General features: G+C 47.8%; 1 protein-coding gene across 1 annotated transcript in view; it reads right to left on the bottom strand.

Moving 5' to 3' along the window:
- Tiam1 (TIAM Rac1 associated GEF 1) overlaps window positions 1-12,004 on the bottom strand; it is a 182,523-nt gene that overhangs the window by 59,325 nt on the left and 111,194 nt on the right. Inside the window, exons 12-13 of the mRNA XM_032900461.1 lie at window positions 9,658-9,762; window positions 2,564-2,645 (exon numbers count right to left, since the gene is read on the bottom strand). Of these exons, the coding sequence (XP_032756352.1) occupies window positions 2,564-2,645; window positions 9,658-9,762 (187 nt within the window). The remainder of the gene's footprint in view (window positions 1-2,563; window positions 2,646-9,657; window positions 9,763-12,004) is intronic.

The raw sequence follows: 12,004 nt of genomic DNA, 5'->3' as shown, positions 1-12,004 counted from the left end.
GACACACAGGCAAAACACACGCACGGTTTTTTTTTAATTGAATGTTATTATTGTATGCTTGTGTAGAGAAAAAGAAAACACGGGGGCATAGAGCTCGATGCTATCTCCAACTTTAGCCCTTGTGGAACACCTCACAATTCACGCCCTGAGGAAGATGGAGGCGATTGGGTGTGGTTTGATGCCAAGGGCCTACTTCTCTGTTCCCCAGATCACTCGGTTGTAGGCCAAGAGTCTAAGAGCTGAGAAACGCACCTTTCTGCATTCTTACTAGCTGTCTGGAGTACAGGCAGAGGGAGTGGCGCATGAGGCTGCGGGAGCCGGCACTTGCTTACGCCAGTGCCACCAATTATGGCTTTTGTCACGGAGGTCACGCTTCTGTTGCATATTAAGCCCTTTATAAACATTAATTCTTGGCCACTGAGGATGTCCTCCAGGCTTTCTGATGTGTTTGGTTGGGGGGGGGGGAGGGGGAGGGGTCAAACAGTAAATGGCGTGAAGGAATAATGGAAGCGGGCAGAGGGACAAAATTAGGTTCTATTCATTAGGCCACAATTCTCTAATGAGTGTTTTGAGCTTGGATATTTGCCCGAGGCAGGAGACGCAGAAGGAATATGATACCATCTGTCTATCGAAGGCTTTGGGGGTTTGCAAACACTGAAAGGTTAACAGCTGTATTCAGAGAAAGATCTCAAAGGCGTGTGAGCAGCGGTCTTGACATTTCACCAGGACTGTATGCTCCTTCCTGCACACAGTAGGCCCACGTGCATCAACCCCTTTGTAAATAGATGGCTCTGATTTGCTTAGCGCGTTGCTGACACTGAGTAAGACCAGATTCACCACTTCCTCAGATTCCCCTCTGCAAAGCCACAGACTCATCTCAGGTGACAGCTGCCCGAGGCCTGACTCAGGAGTAATCCGTCTCTGTCCAGTCCTCAGAGGACTCTGGAGAGTGTGACAGGGAAATGTCAGACTTGGGGCACGGAGCTTTGATGACTCTTACCTCAGTTAGCTTCACCTCTCCTAACACAGCACTCTCCAGGCCTCTTCACTTCCTGTCCTCAAGTGCGAATTCCCTCAGCGCTTAAGTTAAAAGCTCAAGGAAGGACCACACGTCAGTAATAGCGAGTATAGACAGCCATTTAGGGAAGGACGACACAGAAGGCAGGTCTGGGGTATTTGTTTGTTTCCGAAAGACCTGCACAGGTCTGAGGGAAATTTGCCAGCACTCTAACGTGGCTTGCATGTTTAAGCTTGCATGTTTAAGCGTGTACCTCAGAGGGAGCGCCTGCCTTCCTCCTGGGAGTCCAGGATTCTGGTGTGCGACAGGCAGAGGGTGTTCAGATGACTCGCTCTCCCGGAATGGCCTCGGAGACTGGGTCTCTACAAGCTTCCCAACAACAGCATAGACTGACCATATGCTGCCCACTCTGCCTCTGGGGTCTCAAGCCTCCCCTCTCACTCCAGTGGGGCAGCAATAAGTGGAAGCCTAAGGCTGTCGTCTCTACCTCTCTTCCTGGCCCTTTGTCTTCTCAGATTTGCTTGTGGTATTTCACTGTAGTAAGTCACAACCACAGAGAGCATTGTGTGCCACGCAACCCAGCCGTGGCCCCAAGACCTCTACAGGGCAACGAGTAAGTCCTTTCCTGTGGAGAAAGGGAGCGCAGCGGGGAGGGGGGGGCTGTTTATGGGCAATGGGTATTTCCTTCAGTGTCAGGCATGATGGAAAATGAAATGATCCGCTCCCACTACTGCCAGTTCCTTCCTTAAAAAAAGAAAAGTACTTATCTCTCTATTCATCCCCAGCCCCAACCCACTGTGTGTGTGTGTGTGTGTGTGTGTGTGTGTGTGTGTGTGTGTAAGTCTGTGTACATCTGTGTGCATATGTCGGTATGTGTGCATAAATGTGTATGTGTGTGCATGTGTGTGTAAGTGTGCATGTGTATGCCTATATATATATGTGTGTGCGTGCATATATGTGTATGTGTGCATGTATGTATGTGTGCATGTGTGTATATGTGCATGTGGTATATGTGTGTGTCCATGTGTGTATGCATGTGTATATGTGGATTTATGTGCATGTGTATGCGTGTATGTGTATGTGCATGCATATGTGTGTGTGTGTGTGTGTGTGTGTGTGTGTATGTATGTTACTCAGAAGTGCAGGCACACCAGAAGCCAGAAGAGGGTGTTGGATGCCCTGGAGCTGGAGTTCAAAGCAGTTGTAAGCCCCTCTAGGTCCTGGCATCTGAATTTGGTTCCTCTAAGAGCAGCAAGTGCTCCTAACCACCGAGTTATCTCTGTGGTCCCTCTATCTGCCTCTTAGGGCAGCAGAGTCCCGTTGATTCAGGTTAAGAGACTGAAGGCCAGCGGCTTCCCTCGCTGTGCCGCGGTGAGCGTCTCTTTCATAGCTCGGCTGTGCTTCACAGCACAGTAGACAGACATGTCGTTTCAAACAGGCCCCAAAGGCTTTTTATTGAATGGTAAATGTGCACACGTTCTGTTCACAGATGAAACCCTCTAACCGGAAACACAAACACCCAAGAGCAAAGACACAAAAACCTACCGTAATTATCGGCGGCCGCGTCGGACTTCTCAATGTGGATGTTCTGGGTGACTTTCGGACAGATTTCGATTTCTTTGTAAAGCTGCAAATCGGAGAGAGGGGTGCTAATTAGGATCCTGTCATAGATAGCTTCCTAGGGCTGACCAGCATTTTGTAAACTTATTTTTTTTTCATAATTGATACTTGAACGAAAGTAGATGCCACATCAGTCTTTTTATTGGGTTGAAACCTACAGCTCTCATCACCAAGCTCAGCGATGGTTTAGAAACTGCACTGTTTCTAACCACACTCCCTCAGCATACACGCCACTCCATATAACACCCTAATCCACCACAGACCCGAAACACAACGGCCCCATCATTAAACCCTCTAGTGCCGGGGCAGGGACTCGTCAAAATCAAGGGAGGGCTATAAATGGGCTGAGTGAACGTCTTCACAGCAATGGGCACCTCTGTGCTTTCACAGAGCACTCTCACAGGAGGAAATCCACAGTAGCATGGCCGGGTAGATACAAACTGTCTGGATGAGGAGACTCTCTGTTAGCCGCTTAACTATATAAAATTAGCTACATAATTAAGCACGCAAGTCGATCAATTATCTAGAAACCCAACACAGTCTAGAATGTGTTTCTGTATAAACACAAGGTTAAAGTAGCATATAGTTCACACATGAGAAAATGTTTAAATCAACTGACATGAGTTTCAACTGTGTGTCTGCTCATCCCAGACTGGGACAATCACAAATGGGGGGCGCAGGCTGGTGAGAGAGTGTTTTAGCAAGTCTGTCAAGCTGGGGTAGACAGGGCAGGATCTGAATGCCGTCTTGCAAGCTCCAGAGATTTGGTTCTCTCTGTCCCACTGTGGTGATTTCCAGGCCAACTTGTGAAACCCAAAGGGGCCCAAGGTTAGGAAAGTGAACCTTCTTAGGAAAAAGCCTAAAGCTGAAATCCAAACTTGAGGACAAAAGAGAAATGCAAACTATTACTGATCTTGAAGTGGAGTAAATCTCAAGCCATAGAATTTAATAGGGGCTTCATTCTGGGGCATCGAAGCAAAGTCCTCGGTGGCGGTGACCCCTGCCCCATCTCTTCAGGATGTCGTTTTATTCCGTCAAGAAGAAAATGCAGGGGCTAGAGAGACGGCTCAGTGGTTAAGAGCACCGACTGCTCTTCCAGAGGTCCTGAGTTCAATTCCCAGCAACCACATGGTGGCTCACAACCATCTGCAATGGGTTTGGGTGTGTCTGAAGACAGCGACAGTGTGCTTATATACATTAAGTAAATAAAAAAAAAAAAAGAAGAAGAAAATGCAGGTTTCTCTCTTCAGTATACTGTGACATGATGTGATGGGGCTTAGAGTTAGAACACCAGCTGTACAGCCTGGGTGTCGGGGAGCTTAATTCAATATGGTTTTACTTAGACACTTCGGAAACGGTTGACAAAATTAAATCCCCCAATTAGAAGACTTCAGCGGTACAGACTTAAGGATCAGGATATACAGCCACTAAAATTACAAATACGGAATTATTTAAATAAAGCTGACAAGACATAGCAGGACAGCACAGTTCATCTCTGCTGAAGTTGAGCCTTGGTAGTTTATTTTTAAGTAATGTGTGACAGCCAGTCCTTCCCACTAGGTGGCGGTATACACCCGTCAGTTCTGACCATCTCTGCAGACAGCCAGTGGGATACACTTGGCTCAGAATCTCTGCTCCCCACTGTGCCCACTGTCTCAGTGTCATATAAACCAGCCAGGGCCACACGCTCACTCTTGTGCTGCCCAAGACTGAGGCCAGGTTGAGCCAAAAAACTTCTGTGTCTTAAAATGTGTTTTCTGAAACCACAGTTATCTGGGTTATCTTGAAAGCCAACCACTTTCTGCACAGGTAAGCAACACACATATTCAAGTTCCACATTTAAAGTAGTATTGAAGCATCTCCCCCAGGTCCTTTCGAAAACTCGATGGAAAGGATGCTCAGATTTTAACACTGCTTTGACTAACCAGTTCTTGGGTTCTCACGAAATCATGTCCTGTCTCCCTGTCTCCCCTGGACACCCCAGCCCAAGCCACCATGGTCTCTTACCTCAGCCGCAGAAACCCTAGCCAGCAGGGCGTCTGCCTGCCCACTGCCCCATGCCCTATGGTGAGTTTGCCATACACCAACCTCGAAGGGTCTGTTACAGAAGAGGTCAGCTGTTGTCATCGCTAGGTAACTCACAGGACTGGCTCCAGGACCTCCAGGACCTCCAGGACACCCAAACCCATGCACGCTCAACTCCCTCAGGGGAGACGGTGCAGTATTTGCATAAAAGCGATGTTCGCCAGCTCACGTGGATTTGACTCGTCTTTAGATTGCATTTGATACCTGCCTAATACAACTCAAATGATAAGCAAGTTGTCTTCACTTTGTATCATGTGGGGATACGAACTGAGGCAGTCTACTCATATTCTGTAGGTCACGACCATCCAACTGTATACTGCTCTGTGTGTTACAGAGAAGTCACAACAGGGAGCTTTCCTTTTGCTTCTGTGTTACTTTTGACCCTCAGTCTGCAGCTGAATGACTCCACAGACGTGGAAGGTCACGTGGAAGGCCCTTTCTCCCGGGTTCCCTTCTCCTTTGCACTGTGTCTGCACAGCCTCCCATTCCCCTTTAGCCCCTGTCCGTTGTTCCATCCTCTTGGTTACCTCACCACTTTACCCTCCCGGCACGGTACAGCCGGTTAAGCTGCTTCCTCCCCACCTCATGGTGAGCCAGGTTCCTCGCCTCTCTTTTGTACATGTAGATGTACATGTGTGTGTGCGTGGATGTGCACACATGCATGTGGCGGTCAGAGATGGGTGTCAAGTGCCTTCCCCAATCACTCTCACTTCAAATTAGGCATCTCTCACTGAGCCTGGAGCCCAACAATTCAGCCAGGCCGGCCAGCCAGCTCTGAGGCTCCTGCTGTCTCCTGCACTGGGAATAAAGGTGCCTCCACTTTACCACCTTTTACAGGGGTACCAGAGCTCGTGCTTCTGTGGGAGGAATTTTACCAACTGGCCTTTCCTCCAGACCCATGTCACATCTCCTTGAAACACTTCTCTGTAAAACACATGAGAGCATGCCTCGTTCTCCTTACCTCCTGACTCTGATGGCGGCACACTTCAGCATGCCAACATGGTGCCTCTCTTTTCCTGTGCCCTAACTTCTTGCTTTTCCAAGCCTCAAAACCTGCTGTCAATGACAGGTCTCTACGTGCATTTCTGATTCCCCTGCCTCTGGCACGTACCCTGTGAGGATCAGAGATTATGCTGGGCACAAAAACGCTAAGTAAATATTAGTTAGATGGGTGAATACATGAATTAATCAAATTTGGCTGCATATTTTATTCCCCCATCCCTTTAATAAGAACTCATTTAGTGTGAGATCTGAAAAGCTATTATCTCTACAGACTAAACCCCAGGTTTGTGACCATTCCAAGGACTGGTTCCAACAACTGTGTAGTCATGAAGAAATGGCCAAATGGGTATCATTTACATGCATATAATCAGGAAAGCAGGCACACGATGACTGCTGGGAGAGATTCAGAGAACTCCCTGCCCACACACACGAATACTCATCACCCTCCAAGATCTTCCAAGTCCAGGACTTACTTTCCGCTACTGATGGGACAGAATTAAGTATTTGGGGTGGGGGTGGGGATGGGGGGCCATATGTGAGGACATGGCGTGAGACACCTGCAGGGTCCTGCAGAGCCGTGTCCCGGCATGCAGGTGAGGTGGCAAAGCTAGCCAGCACCGTGCAGACTGCCACTTGCTCAGAAGGGAGCAAGAGAACAAATATGCTCCCAGGAAGTACGGTGTGCTCAGACAGGCCCTGCCTTGGCGTGACCACACACCCAGAGGAATGCTCTAAAGCAGGGATCCCAAACCAGGGACCCCTGAGATGACCCTAGGGACCTGGGAACTTAGAACAGAGAGGAAAAGGCACCCTGAATATTTATTTAGAGAAGAGTGCCCAGCATCTTCCTCGACCACGAATGCACAGGGGCAACCTGAACAACGATCCTGAGAAGTGGCTTCATGGTGGATACTACAGCTATCTCAGGTTCGAATCTCAGCTGCTATTAATACCTCGGGTGTCACCTATGCTCGCCACTATTTCCGAGCGGAGTAGCTACGACCCCTACTGCTAAGGCTTGTCTGTTGCCTATCATTTAAAACTGATTTTTTGCTGAGCATCTTGTTATAACTAAGCCATGGGAAAGTCTATACATCCTATCCCACGTGACTGTAAGCGTCACGGGGAAGGGGTCTGGAAGCTCTGTCAGGCACGGAAGCTGCCTGGAACATAAGAAGCTTAGAGGACTTGGTGAGACGGAGGTGCTGGGATAAGCCAGACCCTGGTAACTGCTTCCTTGGGGATCTCGGGGCCAGAGACCTTTGCAAAGGGTGAGAGAAAACACAATGGTCCCTTTGTACTTCAGTTTTTCCTTAATTATAACACATGCATAACAATTATAGGCCTAAACAGACTTGAGTGCAGAGCGCCATCCTCGGAGCAACATCATCGTCGCGTGGATAAAGCCACATAGTAGCCATAGCTTAAGTATGATTCGAGAGGGGGATGGAGGGTTTGCTCAGTGGTTAGGATCACTCGCTGCTCTTGTAGGGGACCCAGTTCAAGTCCCGGCACCCACATGGAGGCTCACAACTGTCTGTCACTCCCGTCCCAGGGGGATGTGACTCCCTGTGACTTCTTTAGGTACTAGGCACGTACATGGTACTCACAAACATGCAGGCAAAACATTCATACACACAGAATGACAAAATAAACCTAAAAGTTTTTTTGTTCACAACAATAATATATGAGTAGTAAACACTTTAAAGCCATGGCTCAATTAGCACACGTGCTTGACATTATACAATGTCAAGGGCCCAATAGAACACATGTCTGACATGTACAGGATCTGATTAGCACACACGCCTGGTGTATACAGGAAGTCGGTTGCCTATGTGCCCTGCAATTAATTGTATGCAAAATTCACAAACTGTAAGGCATAAACGAAGTGATCTTTTTACAGTGTTATCGGCCTAGCCTCTCTGACTTTTTTTTTTAATTTATTTATTTATTTTATGCATATGAGTACACTGTAGCTGTCTTCAGACACACCAGAAGAGGGCATCGGATCTCTTTACAGATGGTTGTGAGCCACCATGTGGTTGCTGGGAATTGAACTCAGGACCTCTGGAAGAGCAGTCGGGGCTCTTAACCACTGAGCCATCTCTCCAGCCCCTCTCTGACTTTTTTGATCATGTAGCTACAAGTTATGCACCAAGACGGGACTGTGGCAGAGGCTAGCCCCAAGCTTTGGCTCTCAATCCTCTTGTCTCCCAGCACTGCAGTTTCAGATGTTTACCATACTATGCACACGATTTCTTTTCCCTCCAGAAAACATCTTACTATGCTGTTCACCAGGCTAACCTTGAACTCCTAGGGGGTCACGGAATTCTTCTGCCTCAGCCTCCGAGCAGTGAGGGCTATGGATACGGGCTACAGTGCTGAGCTAATGCTTTTCCTCTTGGGCAAGGAAAGGACCCCTTGTGCATGTTCACAGAACAGAAACAACTGGCTATTTAATTCTTAGAAGTAACGCCTTGGCTTCTCACTGTTAACGAGACCTGCTCCATCAACAGTCGGCAATGGCCTAGAGTGCAGTAATCATTCGGGTCCTTTTCCTTTTTCAATATTTATTTTTTTGTATTTGAGTGGTTTTGCCTGCAGGCACATTTAGGCACCATGTGTGTGCAGTGACTGTAGACGCCAGAAGAGGGCATGAGATAGCCCAGAATCAGAATGACAATGGTTGTGAGCCACCACGTGGCTGGCTCATCTACAAAAGCAGACGGTGTTCTTAACCACACAACCACCCACCACACCGGCCCCACTTTGATCCTTTTCCAACATTTAACATGATCAGACTGTCTCAGGAGAACAATCTCATATTTCCTTAAAAAAAAAAAACCATTTAGAGAGATCTGGGGTGACCTTTTCAGCTGGCAGAATCATCCTGAATCATAACTCACGCAGTGGAAACAGCCGTATGTATCTGTCAAAGTGCTTTAAACCGTGTGCTTAAGGTTGGTGAGAGTTTCTAAATAGAAGAAGTACAGTTCAAGAGGTTGATCTAAAATACCACTCCCTAGGAAATTCTACACTGCGGTTCCTCTTTCCAAAAGGAACCTCTGGGCTGTACTTCCGGGTCTGCTTTCTGTGGTGAGGCTCTCCCCTGTTTTTGACCCCATATCCATGTCAAAGAGTTCTGTGTTCCCCGGAAGGATGACTAAGTACCAAGAGGCCAGAACATTCTCCAAAAGAGGCCCTTATTCCCCAAACCATTGTTTATTGGAACTGAAAAGTACACAGTTCTGCTAAAAGGAACCTGCCAGTGGTTACCACGGTGACAACCACTAACACCTACCGAGAAACCATTCTCCCGCCCTTTGTAAAGTCCCAGAACGTTCAGTATTGGTGTCTTACTGTTTGCCAGGCCCCTGGGCTTAGTAAGCAGAACTGATGTAAGCTCAGGCCCAGATGAAAAACCAAGTTCCCTACCTCTACAGAAAGTCAGTCAACCACAGATGTCTCCAAGGATCTGTATGAACGCAGTCTCTGCAAGCTGAGTGATGTATCAGCTGGATGTGCGGGGAGGCAGGGGTGGGGGTGTTACACCCACAAGATTTAACCCATCAGCTCTGAATGGAGAAGCTGTGCAAAACTGGAGCACTTTCACTGTGACAACCGCCAACTGATCTTAGAGTAAGCAATTACAAAGAAACGTGCTCAGCGGGGTTGGTCCTGAGGACTGGGCTCTTATCTGGGCTATCTGTGGTCTTCGGTGGGCAGCCCGGCTTTCAGGACAAGCAAAGGCGACTTTCCACTCTGGGGTTCCTGTGTTAGGCAAGGTTATTTCCACCAGCCTTGGAGCTCTGAAGGAAGCCCCTTCATTTCAGAACTTGTTCCACTCCACCAGCTACAATTACCACAAGTACAAGCACAGTGTAAAAATGATCTCGAACAGAGTGAACACAGACAGTGGCCGTAAACATTACCAGCTCGTAAATGTCCTCCTCGGGTTGCGGGACATAGAACTGCATCTTGTTCTCCATCAGAAATTTCAGGCGCAGGTAATGGGCGGAATGGTCCAGTTGGTGTGCCTAGGATGGGAAGGAAGGAAAATGGCGATTCAGTGGTAAACGGGCGCGATTATGTCCTCAAGAGCGAGAGGGCTTGTTATCTCCTTTCCCAAGGGCATCGGGGATGGGGGTGGGTGGCAGGTTTCTATACCCAAAAGGTTAGAATACAAATCAGACCTTGAACCCATTAATAAAACGTTACAGGGATCCCGAAATTCAATGCAGAAAAGTGAGTCGCACACTCTTTGCCATGTGCTCGGTTTGGTTTTTCAACGAAGTCTATTAAAGAAGCTGCTGCACTTCACACACTCACATGGTGACGAGGAAGGGAGGAAGGATTTACAGCGAGAGGAGGCCGGGCCCCAGCACAAGACTTAGAGGCTCACTCTAAGCACGTCAGCACACTAGCAAGGGGTCTGAATCCCAGTCCTGCTTAGATGCCCAGAATGGGACTCCCTTGGGCTATGCAGGTAATTAATGCCTCCAACCTGGGAAGCACATCGAACGGCTTGGGGGTTAGAGTTCTCAGGGCCTTGCTGTTCCTCTGGGATGATAGCTCGATGTACCTACTCTCTCTAAAAAGCCATCCTCGAGTCAACCTGATTACAGAAGAGATAGCGTGACAATATGGGTTTATAAATATTTTTTTTCAATACACAGCCAAGAAGACACGTGGAAGAAAAGAAACACGCTTTTCAAATGTTACAAGACGATGTGAAATTATAACACAAGAGAGGAGATACTTAAATGGGTAAACTGAGTTTTAAAGTGCCGTTATCGTCTGAAAAAAGCTCCCTAAAATACTAGCCAGGAAGTGAAAAGCTGTTTGGAATTTGCTTCCAAAATCATCCACACCTGGAGGCAGAATAAACAAACCAGTGAAACATGGTAATTATATATCCTATACAACGGGTACTTGGGGATTTAGTACACCATCTCACTTCTACATAAATTTGAAATTTCTCAAGTTTTTAAAATAAAATTTCAATTTTATGTAACGTGATAAAAAAATCTCTCAATGTCCTGTGATAAGAATTATCTTTTAATAAGTGAGATGTATTAAGGTGGGTATAAACCCTTACTTTATATTGCCAATATACATAAACACATAGGCCAAAATGGCATCCGGTCATTATTCCCTTAATATTCAGTCAGCCACAGCTCACACTGTGAGCAGGGGCCAGGCGGGCACTCAGAAAGAGAAGAGACACCAGTCAGATCACTGAGGGCCTCCGGGGTGAGCCTGGGTTTGGAGGACTGGTGTGCAGAGACTGGGAGACAGAGGAGGTGGTGCCTTAGGTTTTTAAATAAATACATGCACAGAGAGGGGGCAGTCGTGTATTACCACAAAAGCACGTTTCCAGGAAGTGGGAATAAGTTAGCTCCATGGCAGCCAGCATGCAGCGGACGGTAAAGTTGCTTTCACTGCTGGTTCTTGGGGAAAGGCACCCTGTGTTCTAGCCCCAAGGATGGTGACGTTTCTATCCATGCAGCAGAATAAACACCATTCCTGATACACTCCAGCACCTGGCTTCCCCTTCACTATGTCTGAGGCTGGATGGACAGCCTTGGCTCTCTACAGAAGTCAGAGATGAAGAAGAAGGGGCGGGCATGGGTGAGCCTTGTGTGCCTGTAAGGGGCTGGGGGAGAGATACTTCTCACTCTCCCAGGGCTTCACAGATCCTTTAATTACAAGCAAACATTTTGTTTTGCCATCTGTTCCCTACTGAGGCGAAAGGGAAGGAGGACTGAGTTTCATGCGGTCTTGAGTACAGGGACAAAGCAGCTTGGCTACTTTTCGGCTGTCCTTAATAAAGACTCCTGGACAGTCCTAACCAGAATATGGCTTCCACAATCTCCTTCTGGACATCCCAGCCCTGTGCTAACCTCACTCAGGGGATTCTGGGACAAACCGCAGTGGGACGCTCATCAGTCAGCTGTCAGGCACCGCTGAACAGAATGAGCGACCCCCTCCCCCGTCCCCGGGTCCCCATTCCCAGGTGCCACACTGCTGACATTTGGAATTGCACAGAGAAGGACAAACAGCAGCTGAGTTTTAGTACGGAGAACGTGGCTCACATCGCACATATCCCCAAACTTCTCTCTATTACTCATCGTCTTGATAACTTTAAAAAATTAAAGGTGAATACATGTTACCGGCTGTGAAAATAACGACAGGCTGGCGTGCCACCAGCGCATGTGTGCAGTCCCTGCGCTCTAGAGTGTTTCACCGCTGAGAACAGCTCAGGCTCAAAATAAATAG

Source organism: Rattus rattus, chromosome 4 (genome assembly GCF_011064425.1).
Source record: "Rattus rattus isolate New Zealand chromosome 4, Rrattus_CSIRO_v1, whole genome shotgun sequence".
Classification (NCBI taxonomy): domain Eukaryota; kingdom Metazoa; phylum Chordata; class Mammalia; order Rodentia; family Muridae; genus Rattus; species Rattus rattus.
This window is presented reverse-complemented; position numbering and strand designations above follow the sequence as displayed.